Source organism: Aulonocara sp. 'chitande type north' Nkhata Bay, linkage group LG15, assembly GCF_057382095.1.
Source record: "Aulonocara sp. 'chitande type north' Nkhata Bay isolate Kocher_YH1m ecotype deep benthic linkage group LG15, A_spYH_male_GT1.1, whole genome shotgun sequence".
Taxonomy (NCBI): domain Eukaryota; kingdom Metazoa; phylum Chordata; class Actinopteri; order Cichliformes; family Cichlidae; genus Aulonocara; species Aulonocara sp. 'chitande type north' Nkhata Bay.
Genome location: NC_141358.1, coordinates 23,220,211 through 23,242,165, shown reverse-complemented (window position 1 = coordinate 23,242,165; position 21,955 = coordinate 23,220,211). Strand labels below are relative to the sequence as shown.

The 21,955-nt window shown below is 41.6% G+C and overlaps 2 protein-coding genes across 3 annotated transcripts; one reads left to right on the top strand and one right to left on the bottom strand.

Moving 5' to 3' along the window:
- Positions 1 to 1,140: 1,140 nt before the first annotated feature.
- LOC147313089 (cytochrome P450 2K1-like) lies at positions 1,141 to 7,806 on the top strand. Of its 2 annotated transcripts, none has more exons than XM_086265037.1 (9): positions 1,141 to 1,441; positions 1,533 to 1,695; positions 1,981 to 2,130; positions 2,225 to 2,385; positions 2,473 to 2,676; positions 2,859 to 3,000; positions 3,128 to 3,312; positions 6,567 to 6,708; positions 6,790 to 7,806. In XM_086265037.1, the coding sequence occupies exons 1-9, from the start codon at positions 1,235 to 1,237 to the stop codon at positions 6,975 to 6,977; spliced, it is 1,542 nt and encodes a 513-aa protein (XP_086121163.1). In that variant the 5' UTR covers positions 1,141 to 1,234; the 3' UTR covers positions 6,978 to 7,806. The 2 variants fall into 2 exon arrangements, with proteins under 2 accessions (XP_086121163.1, XP_086121164.1); XM_086265038.1 differs by having other exon boundaries at positions 1,142 to 1,441; positions 2,473 to 2,652.
- A 2,655-nt stretch (positions 7,807 to 10,461) lies between these two features.
- LOC147313088 (cytochrome P450 2K4-like) lies at positions 10,462 to 20,939 on the bottom strand. Its single transcript, XM_086265045.1, has 9 exons — positions 20,689 to 20,939; positions 20,432 to 20,594; positions 20,174 to 20,323; positions 19,948 to 20,105; positions 12,368 to 12,547; positions 12,036 to 12,177; positions 11,752 to 11,936; positions 11,179 to 11,320; positions 10,462 to 11,101 (listed from the first exon to the last, which is right to left on the bottom strand). The coding sequence occupies exons 1-9, from the start codon at positions 20,881 to 20,883 to the stop codon at positions 10,917 to 10,919; spliced, it is 1,500 nt and encodes a 499-aa protein (XP_086121171.1). The 5' UTR covers positions 20,884 to 20,939; the 3' UTR covers positions 10,462 to 10,916.
- Between the last annotated feature and the right edge of the window lie 1,016 nt (positions 20,940 to 21,955).

The window sequence follows — 21,955 nt, the reverse complement described above, 5'->3', positions numbered from 1 at the left end:
GTTGTTTCCAAAATGATCTGACTCCAGTTGTGGGCATTACTCTCAGCCCTTCTATTCACAAATTATTTGCTGTTTCCCAAATGTGAGGAAGAGATGCTCTTTAAAAGCTGTTGTTGCCCTGTGAAAATAAATCAGCCCAGTTTTTTTTCAGAATATTGCCTTCTGTCATTTTGTGTCCTTTATTTCAGAGTCACTGATTTACAAAATGTTTAGTTAATTTGCTCCTTTTTGTTTCAATGTAATTTTATTAGCCCAGTCTCATGTAGGTAAAGATGTCACATTTGCCTGTTTGCTTTAGAACAGTCTCTGAATAGCTGTCTGTAAAGTTTTGACTGACAATAAAGGCAGAATGTTTTGATCACTTAAAAATGCTACATCAGCACATGTATCATTTTCTCACTTGCTCTTAAAGATAATAATAATAATAATAATAAAGCACCTTTCAAGACACCAGAGGACACTATACAATAGATAAAAACACATAATAGAACAATGGCAAAAGCACAAGATAAAATTAACAAACAGTGGGTTGACAGTGAATATGCAGATTTGAACAGATGGGTTTTGAGTTTTTAACTGGGGGAGAAAACCAATGTTTCTTATATCTGGGGGTAGAGAGTTCCACAGCCTGGGAGAAATGTTCCCTCTAATTTTTCATGTGTCTGAAGCAAACACACAAACTCCCTGAGCGGTCCCTTGGACCACTGTGAGCAACAGCAGACATGTGCACTGTGGTCACACCAGCATCGAATCCATCCAAGTTACATGGTTTATTAATCAAATTACAGCATTTACGTTTATGTTAGACTACTTTTAATTAAGTGCTTTAGTCTATTTACAATGAAAATTTTAAAAAAATCTTCATATATATATATATATATATATATATATATATATATATATATATATATATATATATATATATATATATTTAAATATATAACATCTTACGGTTGCAGCTGAGCTTGTGGTTGTACATAGAAATGTCCTTCTAGTTGCTTCAGATCCAAGTACAATTTTAATATTTGCATATTTGCACAGTCCAAAGTACCAGTTTGTTCACAGTAATGGTTTACTAGGTCGTTCATTTGGAACCTTTCTACTAAATCATCCCACCCCCTAGTACTTATTGTCTAGATTGGGCACCAAAGAAAAAATCTAGTTTAGTACCAAATGCAGAGTCAGAGAGTGTCCCTGTAAAAAGAACTCTCAGTGGATATTTGGTTTGAAAACCATGGGGATATTAGATGTTTTTCTCCATTGCTTCAGTTACACATTCTTGTTGGGGGCTTTCACAGTTTTCCTGTTCATGTATTTATTCTCCCCTTCCAGTTTCAGTACCAAAAAACATGGTAAGGAGCCTCCAGGACCCAGACCACTCCCCTTGCTTGGGAACCTGCTGCAGCTGGATCTGAAAAAACCCTACAACACATTACTGGAGGTGAGGTAGTTTTTGTATTATTTTTCTTTCAGGGTGTTTTGTAGATTCAGCTCACCAGGTAACACATTTGCCTTTGTTTTTCTGTCCCTAGTTATCTAAGAAATATGGATCAGTCTTTACTCTCTATCTGGGACCCAAAAAAGTGGTGGTCCTGGCAGGATACAAGACAGTGAAGGAGGCACTTGTCGACTATGATGACGTGTTTGGAGACAGAAATCCACTGGAGATCATGCGTGAACTCACTCAATCACATGGTATGGAAAATGACTATTATGTAGGGTTGCTATTTTTTTAACTATGAAATAAGAGACACTCTGTTATGTCAGAAACACAATGCACAACCCTCTGGACATAGTGTAAATATGCAGTGTATGTGACATTACAAGTAATGGTCAATATATGTGACATTTAAGGTAGACTAAAAGGACGAATCAGTTGGCAACCCTAATATTATGCTACAATAAATGTATTTTTTCACACAGTTACACTTTGAGGTTAATCTATCTTAGGTAAACTATTTTGTAAAAATTTCATTTCAGGGGTTGTGTGGTCCAACGGCGATTCATGGAAAGAAATGAGGCGCTTTGCACTGACTAACCTGAGAGACTTTGGGATGGGCAAGAGAGCATGTGAGGACAAAATAATTGAAGAATGTCAATACCTCATCGAAGTTTTTAAGAAATTTCAAGGTAAAACTAATCACATTGTGTTGAGTTTAGTAAATAGTAAATAAACTGACATTTTTTCTAAAGTTCATGTGCTATTTTATTTCTGTTGTAACAGGAGAAGCTTTTGATACAACCCAACCAGTTAACTGTGCAGTCTCTAATATTATCTGCTCCATCGTCTATGGCAGCAGATTTGAATATAATGATCCAGAGTTTATACTTCTGGTAAAGAGAACATCCAGAATTGTTAGACTTGGTGGAAGTCCCTCAATACAGGTATTAATTGCTACTTTTTGAAGTATATTCACTGACAGTATTATTTATTTTGCTTTGCATAAAGCATTACTTTGTCAACTTTGACAGATCTTTGACATGTTTCCATCGCTCTTCAAGTGGACTGGGGACAGAAATGAAATACACAAAATATATTCTGCTAATAAGAAACAAAACCGAGCCATCTTCAGTCGCTTAAAAGAGAGTCTGAATCCCCAGATGTGCAGAGGCTTTGTGGATGCCTTTCTCGTCCGCAAACAAAATCTGGAGGTTGGACTGTCTATCATCTTTCAAGTTGGTGTTCTCGGATGTTTAACTGAAGCTCAGGGTGAAATTGTGCATGTTCCTGCCCAAAACTGTAGCTGTGTGTTCATAGAACTTTGAAATGTATCTGAAACCTCTGTTGATTTGCAACTCAACTAAACTTTAGGATTAGAATGATTTGAGTGACTTTTCTGTTAAATGTCTATGTGCAGGAATCTGGGATTACCAACAGTCACTTCCATAATGAAAACCTTATGATAACAGTCATGAATCTGTTTGCTGCCGGCACTGAGACAACATCAACTACACTGAGATGGGGACTTCTGCTTATGGCCAAATATCCAGAGATACAGGGTGAGAAGCCTAAGTAAAAAAAGACAAGATCAAGTGAACCACAAAGCTTTTATGTATTTATTTAGTATAAGTGAAGTGTTTTAGTCAGGTAATGGGGATGTGTCCACTGCACTCTTTTATGCTTCAGATGAGGTCCAGGAAGAGCTGAGGAGGGTCATAGGAGATCGACAGGTGCAGGTTGCCGATAGGAAAAACCTTCCCTTCACTGACGCCGTCATCCATGAGACACAGAGACTGAGCAGCATCATCCCCACTGCACTTCCTCACAAAACCACCCGAGACATCACTTTTCAGGGTCACTTTATTGAGAAGGTAACACTAACACACTTACTATGGAAAACCGAAGATATACCAAAGAAATATCTTGATGGAAAAAATAAATGCAATATGAACAATGTCCTTTCAAGTTGGGGCCATGATACATGACGACAGGCAGGTCAGCCTAAATGCAGACAAAGGCATAGGCATTGCTTCTACTGATTTACCTGTCAGCAGGAAACTGAAGCTTACAGGGAGGTTGGCAGGAAAACTGCTGCCAGCAAAAGAAAGCTTTAAAATCATACAGGCAAGAATTACACAAGTTATCGTAAAAAAACAACTAAAAAACAACAAAAGCACCTTGCAAAACTTTGTAAAATGTGAAACTGGAGAATAGATTATGTGCCTTTTAGTGTGCTGTTCTGTTTTTCGTGATATATTGTACAGATTCACAATGCTCTTTTTCTTTTAGATATTTTTTTCTGGCAATTTTGCCTTTATTGGATTATGTAGCAGTTAACGTAGACAGGAAACTGGGAAGAAAGAGGGGAAAGACACACAGCAAAGGGCTGCAGGTCAGACTCACACCTGAGCCTTCTTTCTCCAGCCGTGTAGCTGCCTGCTCACCCACTGAGCTAAAGTGGCACGCCAACAATCCTCCTTTTAAAACAGCATGTAAAAAAGAAGCTAAAGTGAGTGCAGAACCAATTAATAATTATAAAGAGCAGAAAAAAGCAAAATGCATATGATGGATTCTAGTTTGAACACTCTGGAGACAAAGTAAGAGAGGCAAAGTTGAGATTGTTTGGACATATGCAGAGTGGGGGAATTAAGGATTTTGGACAATGGTGAAGACAGAGCAGCCAGGCAGGAGGAAAAGATGAAGACCACAGAGAAGATGTATTTAAATAGTGAAGAAGGAGGACATGCAGAAGGTTAATGTGAAAGAACAGGGCGCTAAAGGGAATAGCTGAAAGGGAAAAAAAAGAGGAAGTTGCCTGCTGTTCACAATAATATTAGAAAAAAAGTGCAACAACGACATGCAGGCCATCAAACGCATTAAGTAAATAAATGCTGATTAATTTGACAAAAGACACCATTATAAAGGATTACATCAGAGGGAAGGCTCAGGCTGAGCAGTTTAGAGACAAATTCAAAGAGCCAAGATTGAGATTATTTATACATTTGTTTGAGGAGGGATATTAAGCATGTTGGACAATGGTGAAAAGAGAGCAGGCAGGAGGAAACATGAAGATAGCAGTGCAGGAAGACATGCAGGAAGACAGTGTGACAGAAGAGGGCGCTAAAGGCAGCAGATGAATAATAAAAAAAAAAAAAGAAGAATTACAAAACTGTTATAGAAGAATGCAAGTATCCATCCATCCATCCATCTTCATCCGCTTATCCGAGGTCGGGTCGCGGGGGTAGCAGCCTAAGCAAAGAGGTCCAGACCTCCCTCTCCCCAGCCACCTCCTCCAGCTTGTCCGGGGGAATACCAAGGCGTTCCCAGGCCAGCCGAGAGATATAATCTCTCCAGCGTGTCCTGGGTCTGCCCCGGGGCCTCCTCCCGGTGGGACATGCCTGGAACACCTCGCCCAGGAGGCGCCCAGGGGGCATCCTTGCCAGATGCCCGAACCACCTCAGCTGGCTCCTTTCGATGTGGAGCAGCAGCTGCTCTACTCTAAGCCCCTCCCGGATGGCCGAACTTCTCACCCTATCTCTAAGGGAGAGGCCAGCCACCCTTCGGAGGAAGCTCATTTCCGCCGCTTGTATCCGCGATCTCGTTCTTTCGGTCACTACCCACAGCTCGTGGCCATAGGTGAGGGTAGGGACGTAGATCGACCGGTAAATTGAGAGCTTCGCTTTTACACTCAGCTCCCTCTTCACCACGACTGACCGGTGCAGCGTCCGCATTACTGCAGCCGCAGCCCCAATCCTTCTGTCGATCTCCAGCTCCCTTCTCCCATCACTCGCGAACAAGACCCCGAGATACTTGAACTCCTCCACTTGGGGCAGGAACTCATCCCCGACCCGGAGTGGGCACTCCACCCTTTTCCGGCTGAGAACCATGGCCTCAGATTTGGAGGTGCTGATCCTCATTCCCGCTGCGTTACACTCGGCTGCGAACCGCTCCAGTGCGAGCTGGAGGCCCTCACCCGATGAAGCCAACAGAACCACATCATCCGCAAAAATCAGAGATGAGATTCTGAGGCCACCAAAGCGAAAGCCCTCCGCCACTTGGCTGCGCCTAGAAATCCTGTCCATAAAAATTATGAACAGAACCGGAGACAAAGGGCAGCCTTGGCGGAGCCCATCACCCACCGGGAACGAGTCCGACTTATTGCCGGCAATGCGAACCAAGCTCTTGCAACGGTTGTATAGGGATTGAATGGCCCGTAGCAATGGGCCAGACACCCCATACTCGCGCAACACCTCCCACAGGACGCCCCGAGGGACACGGTCGAATGCCTTCTCCAGGTCCACAAAACACATGTAGACTGGTTGGGCAAACTCCCATGCACCCTCAAGTATCCTCGAGAGGACAAAGAGCTGGTCCAGTGTTCCGCGACCAGGACGAAAACCGTATTTTCACCAATATGCTGCTGATCACAGCCTATATGCAAAGGGAAAAAAATGCTGATCAATTAATCTGTGTTGCAGCTAATCTGGATTTGTATTTCCCTCTTGTCTGGATACCCAGCTGATTCAAATACTCCACCTTGAGTAATAAACTGTGATTTTCTGGGGCGACCGAAAAACAAATTTAAAGTTAAATAACAAAATGTCCTTTTACTACCATAAAAATATAGAATATAGAATTTTTTAGTAATTACACAATGGAAAATGTATCGAATTTTATGGTAGAATAAATTAAAATAAATGGGAAATTATGTAATGAAATATCACCCATAAAAAAGTTTAAAAAAATATATATATATATATACTGTTGTTAAACTAGTAACTGGATTTGTATTCTACAGTGTTTTTGATTGTACTGTAAAAGGGGTTGTCATGTCTATCTTTACTTAAGTAGAATGTATATTTAATATTTCTTCACTGTTAAAAAGGTATTTAACATAAAACTATTGAATTTACCCTTTAAAGATATTCTGAAAATGGCTTGTAACATACTGTTAATATCAAGTATTAACATGTCTGATCATGCTGATCAGACAGCCATTGACCATAACCCCCCTCATTACCTTTGCTAGAAGAAGTTTGACATTAGTAACATAAGTAACTTCTGTAAGCTATTAAAATGTATCATATAAAAAGCATTTTCAGTTTGTGTATTGTAATTTTTGCAGGGAACCACAGTGTTTCCTCTCTTGACATCTGCCCTGCATGATCCCAACGAGTGGGAAAGACCGCACAGCTTTTATCCTGCTCACTTCCTGGACAAAGAGAAAAAGTTTGTCAAGCGAGATGCCTTCATTCCATTTTCTGCAGGTTTGTGAGCTCAGCCATCACTGTTTAGTTTACTTTGACTCACAAGAGAGCCAGAAATGTTTCATGAATTCTCTCTTGCAGGTCGCAGGATTTGCCTCGGAGAGAGTCTGGCCAGGATGGAGCTCTTCCTCTTCTTCACCACCCTCCTTCAACATTTTCGTTTCACTCCTGCACCTGGAGTTTCAGAAGAAGAGTTAGATCTGACTGCAGTTGTGGGCATTACTCTCAGCCCTTCACCTCACAAACTATGTGCTGTTCCCTGTATGTAAGAAGGAGGCAGTCTAAACAAAGTTGTCCTATCTTCTCAATCCTTTTATAAAAATGAGTTCTTTTGGGTAGTTTCTTGTTTGGTTGGGGTTTTTTTTATCAGCCCTTTATTTCATTTCTACAACATTTCAATCCTCCGATTTTTATGAAAATATGAGCATATGGTTCTGTTTTTAGTTATCATAGTTATCATAGGCATATGGATCGGCCTTTACAAACTAATGAAGCCCAACTCATTGTAACCATTTGGGCTTCATTGATACGTGTATGCTTTTGCATGAGCTGGAGATGGGCACCCTTCTTTGCCAAGGTTGTTAATCTTGTCAAACTGCATGACACACTGACAGACAGAGAAGACTGAAAATGACCATTCTGCAGATCCAACATCTAGAACATGGAGAGTGGAATATGAAAACAAATCTAACCAGTTAACCGGCATTTTACGTCCCAGGGCCTAGCTAATAAGAAACAATGTAAATAGGCTGAACATTCACGTTTTCGCACAGGCTTGGATTTTTTTTCCCCTTAATAATAAAACACAGAAACTTTAGAAAATGCACTTTGTATTTACTTGTGTAAACAGCACTGCCGTTTCACTCCTGCACCTAGCATTTCAAAGGATGAACTCCAACTAGTACCCTCATTCCTTCACCTCACAAACTTGATGCTATTTCCTGCGTGTGATGAAGTTGCATTTTTTTCCAAAGTTGTCCTACCCTGACGCCTGTCAAGGAATTCAGCCTTTAGTGCTTTCTGTTTTTTTCTATTCTTTGTTATTTCAGAGAAGCTCACATGAAGTGCGAAATGAAATAAACTGATTTTGAAGAACAAGACTGCCTTTTCTTCTTACCTGTAAATCTCCACCTTGTTCTTTGGTGAGAGGTCCAAATGGTCCTGTTTTATGTAGTTTAGCATCACACAAATGGATCATATACTAGTATAGAGACATATGAGAGGAATGAAGTGATTTATTTTGAAAGTGTTTTAATGCAGATATGCTCATCCTCCATCAGGGAAGTAACAACAAGACAAGAGACAAGTTTTTTTTGTGGTTTTTTTTTGTCATAGTGTACCTGTCCATGGTTAACGTTTTTATTTAAAGAATATTCATTTCAAAAACAATTCAATTCAAAGCAATGTTCAACTTTGAGATATGAGATCTTTTATAAATATTCATGACATATTTTTATGCAGTATCTATAATTTGAAGAAAGTATCTGTCGTTATTGTAGTGTTAGAAATTCTGTTAAAACAGTAAGACATAATTTGATGTACCAAATGCCATTTGAAATGTGATGTCTGTTGACTGAAAAAGAGCGAAACCTAGGTTGCTTGGGTTTAGTTACTTTCTTGCAATCATTGGGGTGACCACACAGGTGTACAAGTACACAGGAAAATACACCTGAGATTTAAAAAGAAAGCTATGTCCTAAACTGTAACAGCTTAACTCTATATTGTATTTATTTCTTATAATTTAATACAAACTTGGGTTTTGTGATTTAAATAAAAATAAAAAGTATTTTATATATATATATATATATATATATATATATATATATATATATATATATATATATATATATATATATATATATATATATATATATATATATATAGAGAGAGAGAGAGAGAGAGAGAGAGAGAGAGTTCTCATAAATCACATTTAGTGAGAAGCAGGATAAGTAATGCCTTAGCTGGCATCTTTCAAGCCGGTGAAGCTTCTCTAAAGAAAGAGATGACATCTGGGAGACTACTAGGGCCTTACAAACAGCCAGAGGTTGGATTGTGTCAGTATTTCTGTTTTTAGTCATTATCATTTCACTCAAATACATTCATTGCTTGATAATATTTGAGCAGTATGCTGTTTTATATGTAAGTGGAATTCATACAGAATCTTTCTACTGTATTTTTCCACCCTCGTCTGCTGGCTGTCTACAGAAAAAAAAAAAACTTTAAACCAAATGCTGCTCATCTATTTTATCTCCTCTTCCAAGAGTCCACCTATAGCTGCCCCAGAGGTGAATTCACTTTTTCCTGTCTATGCATTATACATTTATCTAGACAAGACTAAGTGCTTTAAGAAAAGCAACCAGCTTTTAATTTCCTGGACTTGTGGTCATAGAAGAAAACCTGTGTCTTCTTAGCAGTTCTCACACTAAGAAGTGACTATTGTGATAGCATATGAGTCCCAGGGACTGTATGTGGTGAAGAGGTGTGCCATAGAAACTTCTGTCGGTCTGTTAAGAATTCAACAATTTCAATAGAAATTTATAATTGAAGAGAAAAAATATTGCTGTGTTGCTGCTTTTGTTCCAAAGTCGATGTACTCCCGAATGTCATGCACTAAAAGAGGCCATATTTTTTGTATTATTTGAATTAGTTCTTTCTGTTTTTATCATTATTACTATTACTATTTGTTATTTCAAAGCCAATCATGTGATTCGGAAAAAGAAATAAACCGCTTTTGAATTGCCTTTGACACAGAACAAAATGGCAATGACCTCTTACTGAGTTTCCTTTGGCCTAAATGCAAACACTGAGAAAAAGAACGGTTTCACAACAAGCCAAAGTTCAAAAAGTACATCATGTACTTCAGTGGATCACTACTAGACCATAAAATCATGGGAATGATGTGTGAATGATTTACAAAGTAGTTTAACTGACAAAAAGTAAGAGTGAGTAATCACCTATCATCAACAAGAGCCCCTGTCTCTCTTCTACCACCACTTTTCAGTCCCGGACAGACAGTCTGTCTTGGTCTGTCTGTTGGAGCCTATCCCAGCTGTCATAGGGCGAGATGCAGGGCATGCCATGGACAGGTCGCCAGTCTGACGCAGGGCTAACACACAGAGACAGACAACCATTCACACTCACATTCACTCCTGCATTCACACCTATGGACAATTTAGATTGATCAATTAACCTATCCTCTTCTTGTATCATCGGTTATGAATGTGTGTGAATGTTAGATACAAGGTACTTATGCATGTATAAATGGGGCAATGAGGCAAATTGCATGAAGTGCTTTAAGTGTTCAGGTAGAGTAAGTGCTGTATGAGAACTAGCATTTATTAAAAATCTTAGATGAGTTTAAATCTCAGTAACGTTGACTTCAAAGTCAAGGTCAGAGGTCAAGCTTTCTGAAATTCTTGTGAATGTAATTACTCGGAAACAAGGTGATACAGGATTTTGAAATTGATACCAAAGGTGTATATGAGGAGGCTGGGAAGGTAGCACTGGTAATTGCCAGTATTTTTAGGATCATTGTTTCATATTTCTCACTGTGTATCATTGTTATTCAAAGTGTCTTGCTCCACCTCCTGACATACTACAAATTCTACAATGTCAGAAACCTTTAAATACATTTATAACAGTAGCACAAGTGAAACTCACATTGCTTGGAACAAGTCACTTCTCTGACCACAATGGAGTCACCATGTTCAATTAACACATGTATGCAATGTACAAGAAAATCCACCTGAGAACTTGGTTGAAGTTAAAGATATATTTGGTTGTTGGTTGATACAGAAATACTTTAACAGTGGCAAACCACACCTTTTATGTACTGACCTGCACACTTTGTTAGTTACATTTTGCTTTATTTCAGCTGCATTCTACATTTATCTCTGCTTTAACCAGCTCCTAAAGATGAAGATTATAATTGATTATCATTAGTTCACAGATCAATTTGTCTTTCCACTCACTCATCGATTCGTTTTCTTGTGTTTAAGTGTACATTTTTATTCAAGCTAATTGACATGAATCAAAAATATCCTTACAAAGCTCCTCGTGGTGCCGCAGGTTTCTTTCGGAGTCTCAAACTGATTTTGCTTGCTTAAAGAAGAATCAAAGAAACACCACCCCTTCTACCTATTTCATTAGAAGCTTGTTTTATATAAAATATTTCTTGTTTAGAATTAATTACATCAGCCCACTGTGTCTCACAAGGGGACAGCACACAGTTTAACATTTGAAGGGTTAAGGATGAGACTATCAGATGGTGATAGAAGCAGTTCATCCTCTGAAACTCCAGGTGGAAAAGTAATTCGGAAGTGCTGCAGAAGGGTGGTGAAGAAGATGAAGACTTCCGTTCTGGCCAGATTTGCTCCGGGACAAACCCTGCGACCTGAAATAGAAAACAAAAAAATACACTACATTTTATCTGATAGTAATCTGGGTCATGACAAGAAGTTGATTACAAACCTGCAGAAAAAACCATGAAGGCATCACGCTGGATAAACTTTCCATCTTTGTCCAGGAAGTGTTCCGGATAAAAAGTGTACGGTTTCTCCCATTTACTCTCATCAGACAGAACAGAAAACAGGAAAGGATACACAGCTGTCCCCTGTTGAATACACAAACCAAACTTTTTTCCTCCCTTTTTTAATATGTATTCACAGGATATTACACAAAAATCAAATATTATTTTTTAGCTGTGACTTCAAAACAAAATTTCATCTGGGACAAAATGAGTTTTTGAAAACCTACTTGATTCATTTAATCTAGCTTAAAAAAAATCAAGCTGATGAACATTTTTCACACTGTTGTATTCTATAAATATTGATCACAGAATATTTCCTCCTTGATGCTGGAACATGCTGACTACTGCAAATTCCATGAAATGTTGATCTTCAATTTGATAATCAAACACTGAGAGAAAGAATCATTCAACTCTCTTTTTCCACATCTGTGACGATGTTTTAGTAATCAAAATATGATTATTTTTTAAGCTTCAATATATAATAAACACATCATTTGTTTTCTGATATATTTTACCTTCTTAATGAAGTGACCTCTAAAGGTAATGTCCTGTGAAGTTCTGTGAGGAAGCCCCAGGGCAGCAACAGCTGTTAGCCTCTGTGTCTCATGGATGACAGCATTGGTGAAAGGCAGCTCTGTCCTGTCTTTAAACTGAACCTGACGATTTCCCACTACACTACTTAGCTCCTCCCGGACCTTCTCTGGAAGATGAAAGGGCTCGAAGGATGTAATAAATCTGACTTCAGTGTAACATAAATTTTTGTTGTTTGCAAGCACTTTGAACATTTACAGGTTCTTACCCTGTATCTTTGGATACTTGGCCATAAGAAAAAGTCCCCATGTGACTGTGCGTGCTGATGTTTCAGTGCCAGCAACAAATAAATTCATTATTGTTATCAAGAGGTTTTCATTGTGGAAATGACTGGTGGTAATTCCAGATTTCTGCGTATAAAACCAGAAGTTATTCAACAGCTGAAGCTTTTGATTATGACACAGATTCACATTGCTGTGTTAAACAGATTTCTATTCACCAGTTGGGCAGAAGCACCACCAGGTTAGGATAACGTGTTCACATTATTGCCATTGCTCTTTAAAAAACAATATCAGCATTGTATAAATTTTTGTTCCTCACCTCCAAATTGTCTTGGTGAATCAGAAAGGCATCCACAAATCCTCTGCACATCTTTGGATCGAGAGTTTCTTTCAAATGACTCACCAATTTCCTCTGTTGTTCCCTATTGGCTGCAAATGCTTTTTTGAATTCATTTGGGTAAGAGAACCATTTGCCAATCCACGGGACCATGTTATAAAGCTGTAAAAACCCAAATGCATCTGTGTTAGTATTTAAAAGGGCAAGCAAATGTTTGTTCATTTCATAAGAAGAAAAACTAATGTGTCTGAAAGTAGTTTAAAGGATTATGGTTTGTTATGATTTTATTTTTAAAATCAGAAATGTCAAGTAAGGGGGGGACCGTGCCACCCTCCAGTGTAATTTAAGTTTACTGGTTAGTTCTGAGGTTATTCTTATTACATCATGAGGTATTCTTATGAACACTTTAGTTTCTTGTCTATTGGGTTTCTGTTGTGTCAAAGGCTACGTTCACACTGCGGGTCTTAATGCTCAATTTCAATTCTTTGATCAAATACAATTTTTTTTTGTCTGGTTGTTCATACTACAAATAAAATGTGAAAGCAAACGCGCTCTAGTGTGAACGGTTCACTGCCCTCAAAGTGCCCGCATGCGCAAAAGAGACGTCACACACAACGTGCTCTGTTTATGGCAGTAAAATGGCGGCTACAAAGCTAGTAGGTGTTGTTCCAGTAGTCTATCAATTTCTGCACAGTCGCAACCAACAGAATTTTGACAAATAATTAGAGAAAGAAGGACACTGAGAAAAAAAGAGTGCCCGTGCTTTAACATTGGCCTCGTTTGGAGCAGTGGCTGCTACCTCCACTCAGAGGTTTATCTTCTCCGGCGCTGATAATTGGCGTCTTGTGTCAGTGACATAAAAGACGGATTAAATGTGACATGACCATTCAAAGAGCAGTCACTTTCTAAAACATCAGATATGTATCGGATTCAGTACCACATACGAAAGTGACCTAGGTTGCATTTGAAAATACTGAATTTCTGCTGTTCAAACTGTCATACCATGATCGGATATGGGTCGCATAGGGTCAAAAAAGTCGGATTTGATGTGCTTTCGTCTGCAGTGTGAACGTAGCCTTAGTCCTCTGTGTGTTGGTGATATGTGTGTTGCTGTGTGTCCTTGTGTCTCCCCTTTTTGTTTACATTGTCATTGGTCTCCACAGTGTTTGGAAGGTTACTTTTAAAATGTATTCCACTACAGATTACAGAATACATGCCCGAAAATGTATTTTGTAACGTATTCTGTTACATTAGTCAATGAGAGTAACATATTCTGAATACTTTGGATTACTTAATATATTATCATGCTGTTTACAACTACCGTACATGAATGTACTATTGCTGTGTGATTTATTACTATTACTGAAGGCTACTCGCCGTACCAATACCAACTAGATTTTTAAATCTTAATATAAAATGACTAACAGTAGGGTGGACATTAGGTAAGGCTGCACTTTTTGCAGCGATCTCATATATAAGAATATTCCTCACGTATATAAAACAGGTCTATGGCTCCGAACCGTAGTAAAGGGACCTCTGGCTAATACGTCGGGTTCCGTGTTGGGCTCGTAGCCGAAAACTAGCTTTACTTTGTTGTCTGGGTCAACTTTGCTAGCAAGAGACAGAGAGAAGCATTGAAAGGCTGCTCCAAAAGGAACTTATTGTTTCGGAAAAAAACACGAACACAGTCGAGTCTAAATAGCTTACTTACAACTGGGCTCGTCAGGCATTCTTGTTAGCTGCAGTGGTTATTATTATATTTACATGCTTCCAGCTCCCGTTTCTGGTCGGTGACAACTCGTATTTTCGACTCTCCAAGAAACGATTTTTGGAATATCAACAAATTAAATCCATAGTAAAAAAGAAATTTAATCCCAGTGAAGCTGAATTACAAACACCACCAAGTGTTGTGGAATTTTTTAACCTAAAAGCCCCCAAATTATTGTTTTAAATATACAGAACACTTTCTAAAATAGATGAATCAATATCCCTTCCTATTGCAAAATGGGAAGCAGATTTATCGATCAACTTAGACCAAAACCTTTGGTCTCAGATATGCTTAAAAACCTTTCAATGGATCAGAAATCCCAGTTTGCAATTAATACAATACAAAATAATACATAGAGTGCACTATACTGGTCATAGGATGTTCAAGATGGCCTATACACCTTCCAACAACTGCTCACACTGTCTAGCAAATACACCGGACAATTACATCCACGCTCTTTGGTTCTGTCCACCAGTTCAGAAGTTTTGGCGTGAGAAATGTGAAGACTTATCAAAGTGTCTGAAATGCAACATTCCAGCCTCCCCTTTAGTATGCTTGCTGGGCAACTTGGATGAGGTCACTGCAGAAATAAACACAGCCCACGTTGTTTTTACGGCCCTATGCATTGCCAAGAAAATGGTCCTCATTAACTGGAAAAATAAAAATAATCTTAATTCTAACCAATATAGAAACCATCTAATAGATCACATTAGTCTTGATACAGCCTCTGCCATCACATTTGATCAATCCCTTTGGGCTCCTTTGATCAGCTTCATCACCTAGTGGGGGTGGGGGGTCATGGTTTGGTCCTGCCTTCACTATTGTGGTTGATATGGGGGTAGGGACGGCCTTAGGGCGTCTGGGGAGTCCCTAGGGACGTTTTCCCTGGAGGGCCTAACCCGGGGGACGTGGCCATGAACTGGTTAGGGGCTCTGGTGGCTCTTAGATGGTGTTTTCCTTGTGGCTGCGTACAGCGGAGATGGGGGAGGGTGTGTGCTGGCCGACGTTGGTTACTGGCCTGGTAGCCTGGCTGCCCCTGGGTGGGTCCGGGACGGGCGTGGAGGCTTGGGGGTCTGGGGGTGCTCCGCCCCCGGTCTGGGGTGCTGGCTGGGCCTTGGGGGCTTGGGTCCTGGCTGTTGTGTCGCCGGAGCTGTGGGCGGGTGGGTGCAGGGGGGCTCAGCCCCAGTGCAGGGGATCTCTGATGCATCGGCCCAACTAGGGGGCTCTCTAACTGGTGGGGAGGCTGTTATATCTTTGCAGGTGGTCTCCTCACTACAGGAGCTCACTCTGCAGGTGGGGGAGAGATATAGGAGAGGTAGAGAAGGAACTCAACCTGGGTGTCTATTGTCTTGTGTAGTTTGGGAGATGATTGGATGATGGGGTGGGTGCAGTTTTCTCTGGGGTGGAGTCGGGTGGGCTACCCCGGACTCTGTGCTGCTGCTGCGGGCCCCGGTCCGGATGGGTCTGGGCCCCCTTGCCCTGGTGGGTTCCAGAGTGTGGGGGTGCCTACTGGGGTCAGCGGGGGAGCTGGCCCCAGGGAGGGGCCGCTTGCCCCTCCCTTTCTTCCCTCCCCATCCTCAGCTGCCTCCCTATTTCCACTCTACCACACACACCCACACACGCAGGGCTTGGGGTGTAGGGGAGGCACTCCCCCTCTGTCCCCTTCTGGCCGCCTGTGCCTCAATTTTATTCTGCAACCTAGACATCCACATTACTCACACTCTCACATAACACATACATATAGGGCCTTGGGGGTGGGCACCTTTTACAGCATCCAGAGGATGGTCGGTGTATTCCAACCCACCTCTGGCGCTGGTGCCCTACCCACAATTTTAAATGCATATAGACACTGAGGGTTTTCGGAAGGAGCTCTCTGATAGGAAGCAGGAACATGCTCTCCTGTGTTTTAAATGCACTTTAGAACAGCACACAGCAACACTACATATGAGCGGGTGTAGGGAGGTTTGAGGTCTTCACTCACCCCGGTTCTGTTAGCCGTCAGGGCTGAGGGGCTGGGAGGAGGTGCTGGCCGTCAGATTGGGGTCTGGGATGCAGGGCCTCCCTGCTACTGCAGATAAGGAGGTGGTCCGCTTGCCTCCACCCCAGAGAAGGGTTACATCTCCTGGGTCTAGGTGCGGCTTGCCCCTCTGGGGGCGAGGGTACCTGGACCTGGGATATAGAGTATGTTTGGGGAGTGTGACTGTCTGTGCAGTGTCTATTTGTGTCTGTCTACACGTTGGGTGAGTGCCGAGTATTTGGTTGTGTATATGGGGGTGGGAAGGCACGTTTGTGTCCGCGTGCGCCTGTTCGTCTGTGTCTATATGTCAGGTTGGGTCTTAGACTCAACCTCTCTGGGTACATCTATGGCCCTCCAAAGTATGGAGGCCTATCTCCCCTCACCACACTCCCTGCCGGTGGCTGATGCCCTCAGACGTTGGTGTTTTGGTGGTTCTTGTCGACTGGGGTTGGGCGCTCATGTATGTACCGGCTCACTCCTGGTGGCCGATTGGCGGGGCCTGGCGCCTGTGGGCCCCTTCCGGGGGGTGGGGTACCCTCAGGCCTCAGGCCTCTGGGCCTGAAGCTCGGTCCTCTCTGGCACAGCTGGCTGCCGGCAGAGCCCGCGGGCACGCCACTGCAACCCCCTCTGGCTTCTGCTCCATAGCTCCTGGGTGACCTCTCGTTTGGGGCTCTACTCAGCTCTTCCTAGGAGGGTGGCACGGTTCAAGGGTCAAGGTTCAAGGTTCTTTATTTGTCACATGCATAGTTGTACAAGTATAACACACAGTGAAATGTAGCCTGACACGCTCCTCGACATGTGCAAAAATTGGGGGGGGGGGGGGGGGGGTAGAGGAAGAACATTATATATATATATACATACATATAGTATATACACTGGGTGAATGTGCAGTAGTAGCAGCAAGCAGGTGAATTCTGTACATTAATATGAATAGACATCTGACTATTTTACAGGATAGACAATATAAACATATTTAAAATTAAAGGAATTGAAATGTACATTGTGCCTTGGTTTAGAGTGTCTGGAAGAGAGTCCTGTCTCAGTCAATTATAGATGATGTGAGAGGGCGGGTGTGTGTGTTTAGGGCACGGATGGCTTGGGGATAGAAGCTCCTCTTGAGTCTCTCTGTCCTTGCCCGGAAGATGCGGAACCTTCTACCAGATTGCACAAGTTGGAACAGTTTGTTGCCAGGATGGGACGGGTCCTTCAGTATCTGCGCTGCTCTAGTCCAGCATCTCCTGGTGTAGGTGTCCTGAAGCGGGGGGAGAGCAATCCTGCAGCAGCGTTCTGCTGTACGGATCACTCTCTGGAGAGCTTTTTGGTCCTTCACACAGCTGTTCCCAAACCACGATGTCATGTTCTGTGTGAGGATGCTCTCCACAGCGCCTGTATAGAAAATCCTGAGGATCTTTGGAGAGACCCTGAACTTCCACAGTTGTCGTAGGTGATACAGGCGCTGCCTAGCCTTTTTGGTCTGGACCTGAATGTGGGCAGCCCATGTCAGGTCTGAGGAGATGTGGACACCAAGATACTTGAAGGACTGCACCCTCTCCACTGGAGCTCCATTGATGATGATGGGCTTGTAGTCTCTGTGCTGACCCCTTCTGAAGTCCACCACCAGCTCCTTGGTCTTGCTGACGTTCAGCTGGAGGTGGTTGTCCTGGCACCACGATGCCAGATTCTTCACTTCATCCATGTAGGCCGCCTCATCGTTGTTGGAGATGGCACCCAACACCACTGTGTCGTCAGCAAACTTCACAATGGTGTTGGAGCCATGGGTGGCCACACAGTCTGAAGTGTAGAGGGAGTAGAGCAGTGGCGAGAGGACACATCCCTGAGGTGCTCCTGTGTTGATGGTGATGCTGTTGGAGAAGCACCTGCCCACCCTCACCACCTGAGTTCTGCCAGTGAGGAAGTCCAACACCCATGCACACAGACGGCTGTTAAGTCCCAGATCCCTCAGCTTTGTGAACAGTCTGCAGGGCACTATTGTGTTCCCCCCCTTTGGTGGTCCTCTTCGGGTCCTCATACTCTGGGGCCTCTGGATGTCTGGGGCCTGGATCTCCTCCATACCTGCTTCATGCCCTGGGGGACGGGGCTATGGCTCCCCACACTCCCTAGCAGATCGTTACATGGAGAAACCTTTGGAATGCAAGCATGCTGATCCACACAGGTATGCACACAGGTGTACACACGGGTATTCACAGACGCGGACTACACCTTTCTTGGCTGCTGCCTCAAAGCACATTGTGCGCTGTCTATCTTGTGTGCTGCACAATAGCGTTTAATATTTAGTATCTACTGTTATCTACTGCTAGCTAGTTTATTGTGATGGTGTTGTATTTATTATGTTGCTAATTTTTTGTTTGTTTTCTCTTCTGTTTTTTTCTCCATACAGGTGATCCAGGTGTTTTGTTTGTTTTTCTTTCTTTCTTCCCCCCTTTCTCACCGTGTCTTCTCCCCTCTGCTTTTCTTTCTCTCCCTCTCTTTCTTTCATTCTTTCTCCCTGTCCTATCCCCCAGTCATGTCTATCCCGTTTGTAGCAACCGAAAATCAAATCAAATAAATACATAATTATAATAAAGGTCAATCAAATGGACCAATATGGCAAGGCCATGATGATCCACTTGGTAAAATAAATCCGCTTGGCATCTTTCTTGGTCTTACGACAACAATTCTGATGGCTAAAGATCCAAACGGGACAAAAAATAAATAAATAAATAGAAAATAATAATGTGTTAGTCTGTTGCTAAAAGTTGTTTCTTCTGTTCATACCGATTTGCGAGTGGTAATTTGCTGTTTGTGGTAGAATTTGTTTAGCATACTTGAAGGATGATTGAAAAAATCTATTATCTTGTTGTTTATATCTATTAATCACAAATTCATGGTTGAAAACAGAACGAGAAATTCATTTGTTGTTTTACGTGTGGTTAAAATAATTTCATGCACAATGAGAGATATATTCAAAGCATGCTTGTAATGTATTACTGTGGTAATGTGAAAGAGATGTGAAAAGAGATAAAGAACTAAAGCTATAGCTGTGATACAAGAGTAGAAACGGAGCTGGCTGTGTGCAATAATGTTAATATTGTTGTGCAGGCTAGGTTTTTTTCTTGTTCGTGTGGAAGAAACTAAGATTTTGGATCACAATGGATTCTCTCCGGAGGGAGATGGCGAGCCTGAGCCCGGACTGAACTTTACAGAGGAATTTACTCTTCTTCCTCGACGGAGACTCCCAAGTGGTAACACACAAACCACAAACAAAAGAGAAAAAGAACTAGACTAAGAATTTTTGACATGACGAATGACCGAAGACAAAAAGACAATTGAACATTGAGCTCAAAGGGACTATTTTTTTTTTTTTTTTTTTTTTTTGCCGGCTTATTCTTATTATTGTTATTATTACCATTACTACTGTCAATGTGGAATTTGTGTCTTGTTTATTTCATTTTGTGTAAAATAATAACCGTTGCTGCTCAGATTCCTGTCTCCAGCCATTTCATTCCATATTTGCCTCGCTTTCTATTGTAGCCCTGCCGAACCTAGCAACTGGTCCGTAGTTTGGCTGTCCTAAACTATTTAAAATGAGTCAGTGGTTACACTTGGAAAAGGTAAAGCCCCTGGAGGAAGTGATCATTAAAAAGAAAGCAAAGTTAAATGAACAGTAGCAAATATTTGAAAGCATATCACTACACAGACATAAGCAAAGCACTGCCCCTTAGTTATAAAAGTCAGTTAGAATTTACAAACAAAATCTTTAAAAACTTTAAAATATACCTGGACAGATGGGGCACTCAAAAGTGTGGTGTTTCTACATGTACGATGTACCAAAGATGTAAACTCCAGGTCATTGTAATCAAATCTGTTGCCATAGATCAAGGAGCAGAAAATATTGGCAGTTGCATTGTTTAATGATTGCTTGACATCAAATTCTCCTGCAAAGAAAATTACAAAAAGTTCATTTGTATCAAAAAGTTGCAGTTTCTGTCAGTTCACTGTTTACCTTTGAACTGTTTAAAAGCTTCCATAAGGTAATGACACTCCTCAATGATTTTGTCCTCAAATTCTTTCTTTCCCATTCCAAAGTCCTTCAGGTTGATCATTGAAAAGCGCCTCATCTCTTTCCATGTGTCATCATTAGCCCACACAATACCTGATTTGACAGAAACAACTTTCAGTAATATAGATAAAGGTTATACATAGTTGCTAATTATGACTCACACTCAAATGTGTTTGCAAAAGTCTTGTCTTAATTACGCACCATGTCCTTGAAAATGCTCATCAATAATTGGTGTCAGATCCCTTTCTCCAAACACTTCAGCATAGTCAACAAGTGCCTCCTTTACTGCGTTGTATCCTACCAGGACCACCACTTTTTTGGTCCCCAGATAGATGGTGAAAATAGATCCAAATTGTTTGGATAGCTAAAAACAACAAAAAATGTTCATATATCTTTGTTTAAAATACATTAAAATGATCAGATACATTGAAAGAAAATTCCTCCAATGACTTCCTCACCTCCAGTAACGTGACATGTGTTTTCTTCAGGTACAGCTGCGGGAAGTTCCCAAAAATGGGATATGGTGTGGGTCCTGGAGGCTCCTTTCCATCCTTTTGGGTTATGTTAGAGAAAAGGCAGTGGATCAATAGAAGGACTGTCAGACACAAAACAATTGAATAAATCCCCTGGAGAAAAACATATAGTATATCCATGGCTTAAGCTCAGTGACTTCTGTTGGTTATTCCAACTGACAGACAGGATGACTGTGTCATGGTCAAGGTTCAAGGTTCAAGGTTATTTATTTGTCACATGCATAGTTATACAAGTATGACACACAGTGAAATGTAGCCTGACACGCTCCTCGACATGTGCAAAAATTGGGGGGGGTGTAGAGGAAGAACATTATATATATCTACATATAGTATATACACTGGGTGAATGTGCAGTAGTAGCAGCAAGCAGGTGAATTCTGTACATTAATATGAATAGACATCTGACTATTTTATGGTCCGGGTGAGTGCTGGGCCTTCCCACAGGGCCGGCATTTCCACCCCTAGGCAGAGCCGCCACAGCAAGCTGACAGGCTGCACCTGAGCATAATTGGAATTGCCGGCTTCTTAAGACCAGCGCTCAGACTCACACCTCGCCAGATCGTCGGCAAACCTTTGTCAGTCAGGGCTTTCACAGTTTCTCCACTCTCAGAGGACCTCTGGACGTTGTCAAGCCGCTGCCGTCACCTGTTAGGATTTCAGCGCTGGTCTGTTTACAGTTTCTCCGTGCCTGCCTGCCTCCCTGCCCAGCGCTCAGAATAATCATCTCCCCTCACCCAGATTTCCCAGTGTCGGGTTCTCCATTCAATCCACAACAGCCCCGTGGCTTCACCACGGACACTTCCAGTGCTCCTTCTAGTTTTGTTTCATAGAAATGCCAAGTCGGCCATGTGTGTTTCAAAGTAAAGGATTGTGAATTTCTGAGTTAGAACTGTGTGACTCCAAGCGGAGTATTATGAATCATAGTGTGCCTCTAAGCTAAAGTTATATCTAAATTCATGCTCCAGAGTAGAGTTTCTAGCGTGTGTTAAGTTTATTTAGGTTGCCGCTAGCACTCAGTTTCTCATGAGTGTTTTTAAGTTATTCCTTGTTTACGTTGAGCAATTCTAAGTTATGGTGAGCACTTTGAGCACCTCTCACCGTCGTTCGCTGTTTACATTAATTGCACCACTGTAAATAAAGCTTTGTCACCCTCAGTCCCAGCACCTCCGAGTGTTGTCTGCCTTAGAGTCCG

What these genes read in the sequence shown, in the direction of transcription:
- LOC147313089 (XM_086265037.1), top strand. Translation starts at nt 1,235, where the DNA reads ATGGGGATATTAGATGTTTTTCTCCATTGCTTCAGTTACACATTCTTG. An exon ending in GTGGAAGTCCCTCAATACAG is followed by an intron (nt 2,386 to 2,472) that starts GTATTAATTGCT and finishes CAACTTTGACAG; the next exon opens with ATCTTTGACATGTTTCCATC. An exon ending in CAAATATCCAGAGATACAGG is followed by an intron (nt 3,001 to 3,127) that starts GTGAGAAGCCTA and finishes TTTATGCTTCAG; the next exon opens with ATGAGGTCCAGGAAGAGCTG.
- LOC147313088 (XM_086265045.1), bottom strand. Translation starts at nt 20,883, where the DNA reads ATGGATATACTATATGTTTTTCTCCAGGGGATTTATTCAATTGTTTTG. An exon ending in AGCTTTTAAACAGTTCAAAG is followed by an intron (nt 20,106 to 20,173) that starts GTAAACAGTGAA and finishes TTTTCTTTGCAG; the next exon opens with GAGAATTTGATGTCAAGCAA. An exon ending in CTTCATGGTTTTTTCTGCAG is followed by an intron (nt 11,102 to 11,178) that starts GTTTGTAATCAA and finishes TTTCTATTTCAG; the next exon opens with GTCGCAGGGTTTGTCCCGGA.